At 42.6% G+C, this 16,124-nt stretch overlaps 1 protein-coding gene across 1 annotated transcript in view; it reads right to left on the reverse strand.

The window, feature by feature from the left end:
* insrb (insulin receptor b) overlaps positions 1–16,124 on the reverse strand; it is an 82,265-nt gene that overhangs the window by 21,860 nt on the left and 44,281 nt on the right. Inside the window, exons 3-4 of the mRNA XM_035176283.2 lie at positions 4,372–4,580; positions 4,137–4,270 (exon numbers count right to left, since the gene is read on the reverse strand). Coding sequence (XP_035032174.1) covers positions 4,137–4,270; positions 4,372–4,580 — 343 coding nt within the window. The remainder of the gene's footprint in view (positions 1–4,136; positions 4,271–4,371; positions 4,581–16,124) is intronic.

Genomic DNA, 16,124 nt, shown 5'->3' on the forward strand with positions numbered 1-16,124 from the left:
CTCCCAGGCTGTGCTATAGACGCAATTCAACACAGTGAAATGCGACACTGACTCCCAGGGGTGCTGTTTTGGTCCTCGTCTGGCATTTCCTGTCCACCCTGCGAGGGCCAAATGACCCATTGCACACCTGGCTTCTCCTAGTTTCCATCTTATCCAGCTCTTAATAATTTACATCAATCAGTGGCTAAACCAGTGTTTCCCCTGGATGACTTCTGAGCGAGTGGAAACGGACTGGAATGATCCGAATGATCCGAAACAACAGTGAAGGAAGAGGAGAAACTATTTCTAGAATATTTTGTGTCTCCCTCTCTCTTCTCTTCCACATGGAAAATTGTATATTCAGCTTCTCAAAAGTAACGCTCTAGTTGCAGTGTAGAAAGAGAGAATGTTTTGGGCCGTTGTACTGAAAAACACAGACACACAGGCAGACAGGCTGGGTCCAGCGGCGGCTCTTAAAGGGACAGTGTTTTTCTGTCCGGCTGAACTCTGTGACTCGGGCTCCAGGGTCTGCTAGAACCATCTAGAACTGAGGCAGCAGCTGCCGCTTGAGTCCCACACAGCCTCCAGGAAAACACTTCATACAGTAGATGTGAGTGATGACCAAATATCAAGAGGGCACAGCAAACTGTCTGAAGTGAAGAAATGACCATGAAGAGCATCTTACTATCAAACATATCTCATATCGTTCACCTGACAGTTCCTGTGTCAGAATCATGAGACAGTTTAACCTTAAAGTGACACCTGGTTCATTAGGTTTTAGCTGTTTGTTTGTATTATATATAATAACTTTCAACAATTCTACATAGCCAGACTGACAAAACATATAATTATATTTGCATAATATGATAGGAGGCCAAAGAGATAACATGTTATGATCCATCAGTTTATTGGTGTCAAATAAAAACCATGATGCAAAGAGTCTCCATTTTCCAACTGTGTGTGTGCGCGTGCGTGCGTGCGCTACGTGTACGCATTCATATGATCTGTCTGTCGTCGGCCTGACTATCTGGGTGTTTGTGTGTCTGAGTGTAGCTTCTGCCTGGCTCAGCCACTGTGATGACGCTTGTTCTTTGTACAAGTAAAGCATAGCAGTAAAACACACACAAATAGACACAGACACACACACACACACAAACAGGCCCTGATGTTGTGACTGCAACTGAATCCCAATGGAAAAGAGAAGTCTTGTTTATCACATAATGTGAGGCACACACACATCGACACACACACATCGACACACAGACAAAAAACACAAAAACATAAAAAGGATGCCATTCTGTCTTATACCTGAGGGCGTATGACTGAGACTTAAAGCAATGTTCTTTTCTGTCTAAGCACCTGATAATCCCTGCAGGCTGGCAGCAAGCAAGGGAAAGTCAATCTCTGCACACACCCACACACACACACACACACACACACACCTACACTATACCTAGTTAACCATAACTGTGAAGTTTAATTATATATATGTGCATGTGTGTAAACCATATATCTCTCTATATCTGGAAACAGTGGACACTTCCTTCAGACTGCACCTATAGGAAATAACACATTCTGTGCACAAACATTTAATGAAAATATGTACACACAAATACACACATTCAGGTAAACCAGAAACATAAAAACACCATCCATCATCCTACCACCTGTGGATTCAATCAGTGCTGACATCCCCAGCACACAACCTGCTCTTATTAGAACCCACTCAGAAATACACTTCACTCTGCTTCTTCTTCACTCGTGCTTCATCTCTCTTCCTGCTCGAAATTCTTTCACATCTTTATCTGAAACAAACGTAAAGACTTCCCTTATAGCATAAGTGCATAACATTTCTCCTCGGTATGTGACTTGGCATGTGATGATGTGTCTTAAATTATATAACTAACCTGGCAGAGCCTGTCGTAGCTGCTCCGTCAGCTTTAAACTCGCCACAGACGGACGACAGGGGTATTTCATTCGCCACGTTTCTACTATAAAACGTCTCGTCCTCATTGCTGAAATGGGTGTGTGTTTTGTAAGCATGCAAACAAGTAGCGGTTTCGAAATATGTACTTGGCATCAAAACAAATACATGTCCTCATCATTTGGCAACAGCTACTGAAGTAATTTAATGAGGATGCCAGTGACGTTCTTTAACACCCCCCCTGGTAATAGTATGAGTACCAAGAATGTAGGAGTGCTAAGTAAGGTCACACCCTTGCTTGTTGCACATGCAGACAAAGTTGCGAGCTAAACAGGACCAGGTGAGGTCAAATCATTTATTTTTAGGTTGGTTTTACATTCATGGGCCATTTACAATAACATAAACGCTTCCTTGCGTTAATGGACAAATAGATCCTACAGGAATTAGTTGTTTTTTTAATCTTACACCCGTGTGACTGAAGCTGTTTGCAGACATGAACTCTGGAAAATATCTGGAAAATGAGGTCCGGACATTTTCTGGAGTTCTCCTTTCACATATGAAGAGGAGATTTTCTGATTCAGACGCATTCTCAACACCATTTAGGTGAGGGGTGCCGCCTGGGTAAAGAATGCAGGAGGTAGGACATGATGTATATTTACCACTATTAAAATCATGAGTTTTTGTTTACAACACATCGAATTCGACGCAGACGTCGACCATTATTAAAATAAGCCCTCAAGTCTCAATGTCTTTCCAAGATGAAGATCTTTGTCTGCGTCCTCTATGTCCATGATAAAGAGGTGTCTTTTTCATTCAGATATTTCTTCCAGTTTTGCATTAGTCTCTTATTTGAAACGCCGTCAACACGCCCGCTCACTCACTTCACTTTTCCTGCTGTCTTCTCATATGGGCTCACTCAGACCTTTTACTAGAGGGTCGGCAGGAAAGGTACCTGAAAATGTCCACGGCAACTGACTCAACATGTGCGTTCTCACATACAGGAAAATGTCCAGACTTCTGTGCATATCTGAAAGCAGCTAAACTTTTCTCACCACCTTTAAACTAAAATATATTCTCTTTGGCAGCACACAATGTGCTCAAATCTAACTGTCTTTAAATACATCCCCAGGTCAATCAAATTACTATTAATCCACACAAAATAATCTTGTGTGAACCGCTCAACCACACTAAGTAAACATGTACCAGACAAACTGTAAAGTTGAGCTCAGGTTGCTCCTGAATAATCCTTTGAATAGGAAAATAATTGGCTGTTTGGGTGCATAAATACCCAGTCACATTATTTCACTCCACTGCACCCTTGTAGGCTGTTTCCAAAATAATCAGCACTTGAGTATGATTAGAAATGTTGCGCTGTGCTGACTAAAAATTGTTTTTTCGTGGGCAACACAAAACCCAGTGTGAGTTAACAAAATATATGCATATAATCTGCATGTTTAAACGCTTACAAACATTTATAAACTGCTGTGGAAAATTATTTGTTCTTTTATGTTTGGTTCTGTGCTTTGACTTGATGCAGCTGTGTAATCACTGAGAACAGAATGTGATGGAGGCTGTGAAAACACCAGGGACTCGTTTACAGAAACTGACAGAGAGCTTTCTGCATATGAAATTATGTATTCTCGTGCCTATATGGAGACTTTGTATTTGGTGCTACTCAGTGACATATGTTATTATTTTGTGGGCTTTAAAATACTGACCTTTTACTTGATCAGAATGTTTTTGTTCAGATGGAAGAATGAAACATCCATAATGCTATTTTTACTAAAACAATTATAAATATGTGCAAGGTTACAAATGATTCGTAATGCTACGTGTTTGTACGAGCTAAACACCTCTGCTTACGGTCGACAAAGAGGCAAACAGAGGAGCAGGTGATGTTTTGCCCTTTTCTTTGCTCACCTGACTGGGTCTGTGAACTTTGTTTTCAACAACCGTCCACAGCACAAGAGAACACTTTCCATAGGGGGAAAATATTTCTGCCCTACTTTCTGTCTGATCAGCTTCCAAATGCCACCATCTCTTGTGTCCAAATGTTATTGAGTGTGTTCAGTGACCACAATCCACTTGTTCTGCTGAAGTCATAAGTGAGTTGTTTTGTTGTGGGTGACAGTTACATCTCCAATCCTGTGATGATGGAACTACCATCATTAACCGTGGCAGTGTTGATGGTGGCATTAAGGTGCGCATGTGTGCGTGTGTGTGCCAGACGTACGTAGTGGAGTTTATAGTGGTGTATCCAGAAGGACACTCTGGAATACAGGCCCCATTGTGGATGACGTATTCGTTGCAGCTCAACTCTCGATCCTGGTTCAACTTCTTAGTCTGCTTACACTGGTTGTGAAGTTCCTGAATTTGAAAACATAAACAAAAACATGTATAGTACCTGAGTTTAGTTAATTTGTGCTAAATATTAAATTAGTTCATCTTTAATCCTAGTTATTACGAACCTGGCAGGAGGAGAAGCTGATGCAGCGCCAGCCCCTGAAGACATAGTATCCAGCAGGACATTTCTCCACACAGGTGTTCCCATGCTGGAGGTTCCTGCAGGTCACACAGCTACTGGCATTACCTGGCTCAGAACAGCCGCCCAGGCACTGGTGGTCGCAGCATTGGCCCTGGAGGCTACACCCACCATGTTTACAGTTGTCCAAGCACACTGAGGAGAAGAAGGAGAGGGAGAAAAGAAAAAGAGGTGGTTAATATCAGCTTTGGTTGGCCCCTCTAGTGTTTTCCTTAGATTAGATGGCGTTTGGAGATGAAAAGACAAATGTGCACATAAAGGTACAAATATAAAAACAAAACATCAATAAATAAACAGCATGTAGGCAAAGGCTTTTCTCTCACAACATTAAAACAAAAAGAGGCGGAAAGAGCAAATCCCTGTGGTCAGAGTGGCCACCAGGTGGTGGTTTGCTCTGATCCGAGAGCATCGTGGGATCCACATGCATGTTTGGAGGAGTGTATGTACACACACATGAACATGTCTGGGTCTGCTATAAACAGGTTTTCTCAGCTAGACTTTTAGGCTCCCTATTGCTTTATTTATTGTGTTCATAGTTGTGGTTGTTCAAAGAAGAAACAAGAACAGTATTCGGACAACAGGAAGAATTACAGTCCTGCAAGTAAAAAAAGTTTTGACCCTGACCGAAAATAATCATCAATTATGACAAAGCACAGAAAATTAAGATCAGTGACTTCCTTATTGAGTGATGGACTGTTGACTCTGATACTTACATCACAGTCTCTACTCTGTTATACTGAAATGTGACTGTTCACCCAAAAGGTTTGCTGAATATTTCAAACAAAAGCATAGAATTAAAAAACAATGATTAACCTTCAAAACCAAAATAAGCTGCAGTGATGACTTGCAAACATTCACTTGGAAAACCACTGATTTCACATTTCATACCCAAGAAAGAGTGAGTGACCACAATAGGGGAAATCTACAGCTCCAACTTAAATTGCTTATGGGACAAAAATTACGTCACTGGTTCTTTCAGGTTTAGTTTGACCTAACTGGAAACAGCATTTGGTGAAATAGCCTGAGTGTCAGTTGTGATTTGACCTGTGCCCTGCAATGATCCAATAAACTAGCTGTTATTGCCTTGTCTGTGAGCCAGTAGACTCATTAGATCTCACCTGATACCAGGCACTGACCTTCCAGTCTTGGACATCAGTAACATTTCTTAAGTACATTATTTGGACGAGTAAAATACTCTCAGACACCTTGGGTTTATCAGGTACTCACCTTTAAATGAAAAATGTTCAATAATGCTTAAAAACCCCAAACAGCATCGGGATTTCGAACATCTAATCCTTTCATTTACTTTGGAATCCACTAGAGAAAAACAGCAAAATATGCCAAATCTGACCCCCGACTGGGTTTCCTGTTCATGACCCTGCGTGTTAATGTGCGTCTCTCACCATGTTTCTCACTACACTGTCAGCTTTGATATCATGTGCTAACTGAGCCAAAGAAGTCAGGGCAAGAAGCAGATCTGGGTCAAATAAAAAAAGCTAAAAACATTTCCGTGATTTTACTGCCCTGTGTCACTTCCTTTATAGGTGAAATAGACAACATAACGAAAAGGAAGATTCCACATTTAAGAGCATTTTGATTAAGAGTTTTAATATCCGACCTATTCTTGGGTAAAATGTATTGCATTTAAAAATTCCCTTGCGGCGTCAAAACTGGAAGAAACACCACTTAGAGCATCACGGTATAAAATAGTTGAAAAGTGCATTTGGGGGCACAGTATGACAGTCTTGTTGGGATGACACCTCTGTGAGGACATGAGCCCTCACTGCCAAGGATACAGCTAGGATCCTTGGCAGTGAGGGCTGCCCATTATACTGCCTGAGTAAAAGCAGAGAGGACAAACAGGGTTGCAGAGGAAAAGGAGGGGTGGAATGATAAGGTTAAAGAAAAGAAGAATGACAATAGCAGGTCCAAACAGAAGAGAAGAGGACCAATCTAGAAAAAAAAACATCTTTGACCTTCCGGGTTAGTTCATGCAGGGGTCGCTCCACTGCGTTTTCTTTACAATGAGCTAGTAAACCCACAGTCGTCTCTGACCCACAGAGAAAAATGCATAGCTCTTCTCTAGCCCTCCCCCTCTCCTCTGTCTGCTGTGTATGTGTACATGCTGTGACCAAGGCATCACATAGCAGAGCAGGGAGGGCTGAGAAAAGCTCCCCTGATCCAGTTCCAGCTGAGGGATCCATGCCGGAGTGCCGCTCCAACCCCAGATCCACCCTCAGCTTCAGCCAATGTGTTTGCTGGCTGGGGGAGGCAGCCATTCAATGGCCTCTTCCATGTTGGGAGGAGAGACGCCCAGGGTTAACCCTAGCCTTGCTGGGGCAGACAGGGGGCAGACGCAGCTAAGCAGCCAGCATGCCAGGGAAGATGAATGTGCTGCTGCTGCTTTGGGTGAATTACAATGAGCTTAGGACTGGAGCGAGGCCAAAACAGAGATAGGTGGATCTAGTAAATCAGCTTTACCTCAAATCCATTCAATACATGATCATGAAAAACTGTTGTTTACAACCCCCTGTTATGTTAATAGAATCATGCAATATATACAATAAATCAATGCACCCGGCTCTGTTGTCTTTCAGTTATTCTTTCGAGTTGTATTCACCCTGTTACTCTCCTGTTTCTATCTCATGCCTGCACTGTGGCCTCAGCAAGTAGTACAGCAGGGAGTACTACTGCAGCAGCATTATTCCCCATTCTCCTCACGCTAGTGCTGGGCTACACAAGCTAGCTGCTATGCCAAACATGCTCCAGTCAGCTCACTCATTCATTCATCCCCTCCTCCTCCTCCTGCTGCTGCTACTCCACTGTCCTCCTCTCTATCCGTCCTCTCTGCCACAGCCTCACCCTGCCCTGCACCACTATCTATCTCTCTATCTGCCTGCCTTTCTAGGCCACTCAGCCCCTCCCACTTTCATTCATACAACGCCTTGTTTTGTTTTCATGCAGCCCGGGTGGGGGGATGGAGGGAAGGAGGCGAGGATGAAGGGATGATTTCACTCATGCTTCAACAACAAGGAGGAGGAGGAGGTGGCAGTAGCATCCTGGAGAGCTTACCTCTCATTAAGCTAAACACACACACACACACACACACACGTAAAACCTCACTGTGTCATTCAATAATTTGCTTGCCGCACACACACACAGGCGCACACTCATGCACAGTTCCAGTAAGGGTTTTAAATGCAAATCCTGATCAAAGGTGTGCCGTGTTTACCTTTCATTTGGCAATGGCAGTAAAGAGCTCTGGCTGCTCAGTCCCCAGGGGAAGAAACATGGGAGAAGCTGTGCAGCCAATAGTATGCAGCCACACACGGCAACACTTCCTGCTCTTAACACATAAAACCTCCCCTTTAATTGGCAGTGTTTTCTGCAGTCGAAGTGCTCGGAACAATAACAAACACGTTTTTACCCCAGAGCATTTACTCAGGAGAACACATGCACACACACAGACACACAGACACACACACACACACACACACACACACACACTACACAGATACACGGCTGCTGGATTCACGTTTACTATATTTGGCCACGATGGGAGTCCTAAGCTTCAAAAGCTTTGCTATAAATGCTTCGAGTGATCTGATGTAAGACATTCACCCTGAGAGAGTAAAGGGGAGAGGCAGTGGGGGGAGGGAAACAGTGTAAACAAATGATCACGGGGAGGGCGAGAGTGATACTGTCATCAGAAGCATAAATATACATGAAAGCAAGAGCGCACAAATACAAACACACACACAAACAAAGGCAAAGGTCTGTTTGTGTTCACTGTGATGGCTGAAAGGAGGGCAACAGAGAGGGGTATGAGGTGAGTGGGGGAGAAAGTTGGGAGGAAAACAGAGGAGCAGAGCAGAGGTAAAAGGTGAAGGAGAGGAAGAGAGGGGTGATGGTAACACGAAAATGTTCAATTAATTGATCAAAATGATGCCGTTTTATCAAACCATTATGTAAAGAGTTTCATTTGATCACAGTAGATAGCCATCATAGGAGTTCAAAGATGTTTTAGTAAGAGCTTAACATCACCCATCTGGTCTAGTGTTGCCTGTCCTTATGTATAGAGCAAAACAGTGTCTCTCCTGTGTGATTCCCAAATGACTTGTTGCTTATACAGATGTTTTGCTATTTTTAATCATACAATTTTGTTATCATACCTTTTACTTCTTTTTTTTTTTTCAATGGATGTGAATGGTGCAGGCTGGCAGCAGTTGGAAAGCACAGTGATTTATTACACTGCATTTTTACTGCACTACAAGTGAAGTAGAGGTGACAACAAAATATTTTCATTATAGGAGGTTTTATGCGGAACCCTGAGTAGGCGCATAGATCCTGACCGGAATTTAAGGATGAAAGGAGAAGTAGACAGTCATACGCTTCCTTTTACTCTGCAGCAGCCACTCCCTCTCTGGGTCATTGACACACAGATAAAGGGAAGCCATTATGCAAGCACCTTAACAAACACGGGAACCTGACAGGAGTCTATGAATTTACTCGTGAGCACTCGCAAATACCAAGATATTTCCCTGCTGTTACAATACTGCGTGAGGCCAACACTATGAATGAGTGAAGTAAATACAGAGATATCTGTCAGAAGTATCACCACATTTTCTCCCTTTCTATCAGCACTATTTTTATATAATCCTGTGGGGCTGAGACCACGACGATGACGGCCGTGACACTGGGTGGTGTCTCTTTACAGTGTGTATGACTCACACTCTGAAGCCTGAATCAAAAAAAGGTAAATGTTTGGACAAGACATTTACGCATGTCCACAAGGACTGAGGCGGAGGCAGCCATGAGCGGGGAGCCATCTCTGATCACTACACACACACACACACACACAAACAGGCACACACTCGTCACTCAGTAATGAGATTAGGTGGTTTACCATGCCAAGATGTTCGCTGCTCTGTTTCATGTCACTGGGTCACAAGGTGTTTATCGACCACATTGTATATTGCAGGTGGAAACACACTGACACACACAAACAACCAGAAATGTCACAGTATATGTCAAGCAGAATTTGATGATGAATTTATTCATGTTAGACTGTATGAATGCAAGTATACAACTAACAGAGCATTGTAGCATAACTCAAGTATAGCTTTGAAATTATGACTTCAAGATATCTTTATAAATAGCTCCATAACAATAATGAAACAATACCACAGCAACAAGCTACAACGTCAGGAGAAGTAATGAAGTAATAGATGACAGTAGATGGAGGAGAGAGGGGTGAGAGAGGGTAATTACTCTCATTAATTGTCACTCAAATGTGTCCAGCAGAGCACAGACCTCTGCCAAGGTATATTGAGTGATTTGTGTTCGGTCTACTTTAGTGCACTACTGTAGTGAGCAGTCTAATAATACTGGGTTTGAGCTTCATCACTATTAAGTGCAGTTAATGTCATTTGTGTTTATTATTTTCATGCACAATAAAAAAAAAGTGGTTTGTGTGCTGCTAAGTGTTTTGTTGATTATATGTTTTAATACATGGAGGTTCGTTTTTGAAGGTGAATTAGTACATTTATCAAAATCTATGTGTCATGATTACCATGGATTATTTATCACTGGTGTTGTTGATCAAGTTGTCTTGATTTTTCAGCAAATTGTCGGATAGTTAAAGGCCAAATCAAACAGTTAGCATTGCCCTTAACGGCCCCGTCTAACTCCAATGGTGGAAAAGGTTTGGATTTCTTTGACTGCCATTTGAGGACACGAGCCAAGTATTTCTGTTTCCAACACATTCGCTAACCAGTCCTGTCGCCATGTCTGTCTGCGTGTTGTCTCCCTTGCTCTGTGTATGTTTCAAACATCTTTTACAGAGGGGCTTCATAGTGTCCGTGGGTTTGCCATGGCTGTAGCCTTTGTTAGTAAAATAACACCATGTTTTCGCTTCTTTAGCCTGTTGACCAGCCGGCGATTGAGTGGCCAAGAGCATTTATATTAGCACTTGCCTCGTGTACATGTCACAACACTGTAGCCTTCTATCAATCTCCACATATCAAAGAAAGGTCTGTTCATGAATAGCATCTAATAATATATTCATCTTTGTTGCAAGTCAGTGAAGTTACTTCATCAACCACTTTTAAAATATGCCAATGCCACAACAAGCTAATAGAATTACACCTGTTACCAGGCTGTTATGAACAAGTGTCTTCATATGTCCTTGGTTTAATAAGCATGTGTAGTCAGCAGTGTCTTGCTTCTCACTGTAGAGCCTTTCACACTTGTTTAATCGCTTCCAAGTAAAATCACATTCTGCTGCTGCTCTCAGACACTGAAAAGCTTGATCAGAGCAATTAGAGGTTTCTCGCTTTGCTCAAGGACAATTCAACTGAAGCTGCCGGGGGGGGCAGAGACCTCTGTTGTAACCACAAACTTTCCAGACTGCTGCATGATTCGAACCAGCAACATTCAGTTCGCAGGACCGTCTCTAGAGCTGAGGCCTGCTGCTGCGCCGTCCAGTCAATCCTCTTTTATATGCAAGGTTAGGTTATCATCGACAGCTGCTCTAGAAATGGATACTAATCAAGTCACAGCGTAGGGTCAACGGACGAGCAGGAACCCATACACATACATGAATACATGCTGATAACAAAATAAGAAAATTAAAGGGTGAATCAAGCTCAATGAGCCTGGTTTCGCTCCCTGCTTTGTCTGTCTGTTCATTGATTTCGTCGTCTGTGTCTTCCTGTGTGCTGGCCAGCCTTGCTGGCCCATGTTGTTACCATGGAGATGAGTCCAGACATAGACTGTCTGCAGTAATTAGCTGCATGCTCCCGACAGGCATTTTCTTAGATTCCCCTCTAGTCATCATTTATGTCTCATCTTTATATCGTAAAGCCACATTCTTCTCATCTTTCTAACCCTAAAAGATCTGTGCACTCCTCTCCTCTTGACCCTCTTGTCCCGCCCAGCCATGGTCTCTAGCCCCAGGTGACAAATCAGCTCCTCCAAAAAGCCACAGCCACTAGATCTCATTACAGTCAGTAAGGAGCTACAATCAATACTTCCTGCTGATGGCCCACCTCGCCACTCCTTATCATTTTCTCCTACATATCCACACTCACCCATTAGGGCTGGAAACCAAACTTAAATACTTTTATGGTATCAACAAATTGCTTACAGCATCAAAAATGACATTGTCATTTACGGTAGCAAATATCTAAGGCCAAACTCTCATCAGCGTCTTGGAGCTAATAAGCATGCAGCATGATTATACCAAGATCTAAAAATGCTGGATGTGATTGGATGTGTAATGTAACATTACATGAACAGGCCATAGGAGGCATGCAGGGCTGTTACGCCCAGAGACGAGGCTCTCACGGTTTTAATACAGTTTACATTCTACAGTGGCTGTACAAATATCTAAAACATCAAAAGTGTAGCTGCAGTTTATCAACCCAAAAGCTTGTGATATGTGAAAAAAAGGACATTGCTGCCAAGACTGGTGATTTTTATATTTAAGAGAAAACAGCAGGAAGAATGCACCACAGCCGTTTTCCTCTCAACCTAACATTATAGAGCCTCCTTGAAAATCTCCACATCCCCCCTTGTCTGAGATCACTCAGGATGGTTCTAACTTGGATTTTGCAGGGAAAGAAAAGACAACAGAATTTGTGCTACTGTAATAGGTGCCGTGAATTAAAATGTTACTTATGTTTAGGTTGCAAAACTCTCACATTCTCATCCCTCCTTCCTTACCTGTCTTCTGTTACATCCCCCTATTCACTGCCACATTTGTGCCTTTTCCCTCCTCTTAACCCCCCTTTCCACCTTCTCTCAGAGCTACATCTTTAATTTTGTCACGGTGCCACCAGTAACAGCACTTGCTGCTGGCAGCACTTTTTCTGACATCTGGATGCAAACATAAAAAACACACACACACACAACGACCACAAACACACGCTTATGCAGACGCTGCTGCAGTCAACACAATCTCACACACACACACACACACACACACACACACACACACAAAGCTAGGAGTCTAAAACAGTAATAGACATAATTTAGATCACCAATACTTGTACACAAACGCAAAAACACACACTCACAGACACACACGCAGGGAGAGGTCCAGCAGGTTTTGCTGACTGGACAGTTTGGTGACAGTGGCAAGGTGATGGAGAGAGGCAGCGAGGGAACATCCATCTAGAGAGCGAGACACTTGCATCACCGGCCTCATGATTTCCCTTCACATCACAACCACTGAGAATCACTCATATACACTCACACAACACAATATAAGAGGCAGGAGTCTCTTCTTAACACTTTAGCCAGTTGAAGAGACTCAGTACCATGTCTGGGCTGATATCAGGTCAGTGAATCCTTGATGGGTCTGTGTCATGCCTAAAGAGACGCATGCATCAAACAATAAGAAAACCAGTGGCATCTGTTCCAGTGTGATTGACTCAGATGATTCAACGTGTTTGTGTGTGTGCCATAGAGAGCGAGAAAGGATACAGCTCTACAATGAAAAAAGATTTTACCCTTTGGAAATAGTAAAGAAAAAACACAGCATCAATATGTGGCAGGCTGCCACTAAAAGAAATCAATGTATGTGAAAGCGAAGCGAAATAATAAAGTGAAAGAATATTTTCTGTTCATTCAGAAACTGTAGCCAGTCAGAAGGTGTCATCTGTAGGTCGTCCTTCAATGAGGCCCAGGACATATTTGTGTTTACACTGCTAAAAGAATATGGCCGCCTATGAACGTGGTCTGAGTGATTGGATCACAATGCGTCTTGGGTGCATTCACACCTGTACAAGTGGAACTATCAACTTGTGATCAGATGGCCTGAGACAGATGTTTACTCCAGGTCTGATCGGGACTAAGGTGTTTTTAAACCTTCCCTTTCTGCCTCAATGGCCCATTATCTCCTCATATTAGCCTCGGAAAGGGGGAGAGAAAGGCAAAGGCAAAAGGAGAGAACTCAGATTGCCCTCTGTCTCATTTTCTCTGTGTCCTCAGTTGACAGAGAAAATGTTTATCAAAGGGCTGATTGTCACAAATTCCATCTCGTTCCTGTCTCCTCTTTCCTTACTCCATCTTTCTCTCTTTCCTCTCCACCTCCCACTACCTCTATTTCTCTCCCTCTTTCCTGCCTTTCTTGTGTTACAGGGGCTTTGAGTTCAGCTCGCCCGAACGACTGGAAAAATAATTTGCTGGGGATGCCACGAAATTTTCTAACAAGCTTTGTTGGATTAGCTCCGAGAACACTAGAAAAAGGAACCCAGGGAACAATAAGTTAAATGGGAAGTCAATTCATTATTTTGTCAAATAAACTTCAACACTGTGATGGCATTTGACAAATGAGTCAATTTTGCCACGAACACCTGGGTCTGGTAACCTGATGGACATGTTTCAGTCTTTACTGTCATCAGCAGATCCATCAGTGTTTCCTGTAGAATTTGATTCAGTCTATGGCTGTAGCCGAAGGGGGGGGGGGTTGTTCAACACAAACATGCCAAATTTTGCCTGCCTGCAGAGGATGGTAAAAATTGTATGGATGTTTTGCTGGGTCACCAGCTGTACACAGTGCAAGAGAGAAGAGAGAGAGAGAGACAGTGGGGCAAAGAGTGCTGAACGCAGCTCTTTAATTAGGCAATGCTGCAAAACAGAGCTCTTTTACATTATTATGAGAAGTTTTTTCAGATTATTATGCAACTGAAGCAGACAAATTAGACCATGACGGGCAAGTCTAGGTCATTAATGTGAAACACATCATGAAAACTTTTGGAATCCCGACTGGATCATAGATAACAGACACTGTAAAAGAGACGCTAACAATACTGATGCACAGGGACAGATAAAGACGTAGAAAAAGGCATAAAGGCAGATGTGAAGACATGCATGCACAGGTAAACACAAACAGTCTCTCGGAAATGAAAAGCAGAAGAAATAAGGAGGAAGAAGAAAGAATAGTGAACTACTTAACCTCCTTCCTCCTCATATACACACACACACACACTCCTGTGTTTCAGCATGCTGGTCAGCTGCACTGAGTGCTACACACAGTGTGGGGGCCAGAGCAAGATGGCTGCAGTGCAGATGCTAGCTGCCCTATTTCATATTCACAGCATAGCACAGAGCTGAGCCACTGTACACATAGTCACACACAAATACACATATGTGCACACTCAAATGCATTCATGCACACAGAGCAGAGCAGCAAAAAAAACAATACCGCACGGTACAATGTGGTTGCAAATATCAATTTTTAAGTTTTAGGAGAGACGATAAAGCTCCAACATGTTGTAATGTTATGTGGAGAAAGCAACAGTTGACAAAAATTAAACAGATTATTGTATATTTTAATGTTAGTTTTGTTCTGGCCACATGATGGTTTTCATAAATGTGGCCAGATGTCATTTTAAGTGCCCTCATTGCTCTTTGTATCAGTCAAATACAAGCACACCCATCACGCCTGTCTCCTCCCACCATTCATATCCCACAATGCTGCAGGAAGGCTATTTATTCTTGAAGGAGGGAAACTCTCCATCATTACTACAAGAAAGAGGCTTGTCACAAGGGGTCACATACACACATTCCCTCATCTTATGTCCAAAACCCACCAAAAATACAGTACACAGGTCACATGTCGCAGGCATGTGAGGTTCCAGCATCGTTCTTTTGTTCTAAGACAAGCGTCCCTCCCTTCCTGCCCCCCCACCTCTGACCTCAAGACTGGAGAACAACATACAGCTGCCAGCCCTTACGACTGACACTCTGTCACCTTTATGATTTATCTTTTCCTGACAATTACGCTGTGAGGTACACAATGTTCTTGGAGGAGTTGAGAGAACACAATGATGAAAATAGTTGATTGTCCAATTCCTTGGCCTGGCTTTCAAGGCCTCTTGGTCATGAATGTGCTTGGGTCATAAAATCTAGAACATAGTAATCATAACATCTTAGCCCACAAAAATCGAAGCAATGGAAGTGTGGTTATCAATTCACCATCATCACTCACAACAACCTCACTTAAAGTTGTCAAAGCCTCAGTTTGACCTCACTGAGCGTCTTATTTCCATCAGCGAAGTAAGTGGCCAAGGAAAGCAGCTGAGAAGACCGGCCAGGGGTCTCCTGAGCTGGTGCAAAGGGACCGACTATGGAGAGTGTTAGTCATAAGTAAAACAGTGTGAACTCAGATTCAGGCTCAGCTGGTTTAAAGGAATTTGGGGAAAGTTGGGGGATCTTTTGCTTCTGTTTGCTCTACTTTTTGATCATCCGTCTGTGTCATCACTCGTCTGTCTGATCGCTCAAATAACAGGTTATTTTTGTTCTGAACTGGAAATGTTTGTGGGAAAACCAAAGACTGGAACCTGCAATGGGTTCTGATGGTTGTAAGGAGAACAGGTCCACAATTATATGGATCAAAGAAGAACATGTAAGATGTTCCTCACTAAAAAACAAATATATTTCATACCATAACTTTTCAGATTTCTATTCAAACTTTAATCAGCCTTGCAAATTTAATCTAGTTTTAGATTGTTCTTGAGTTTGGATTTTAAGAAAACGTTCACAGAATCTGCATCATCATCATGCACAGGGCCGCAGGATTTCAAATGAGCAATTATTGGCTGTGTTGTGAATAGTAAAGCAGCAGACATATACGGATGTTTCCAAGTTCATTTTACATCGAACACTAATCCA

Source organism: Hippoglossus stenolepis, chromosome 14 (genome assembly GCF_022539355.2).
Source record: "Hippoglossus stenolepis isolate QCI-W04-F060 chromosome 14, HSTE1.2, whole genome shotgun sequence".
In the NCBI taxonomy this organism is placed as follows: Eukaryota; Metazoa; Chordata; class Actinopteri; order Pleuronectiformes; family Pleuronectidae; genus Hippoglossus; species Hippoglossus stenolepis.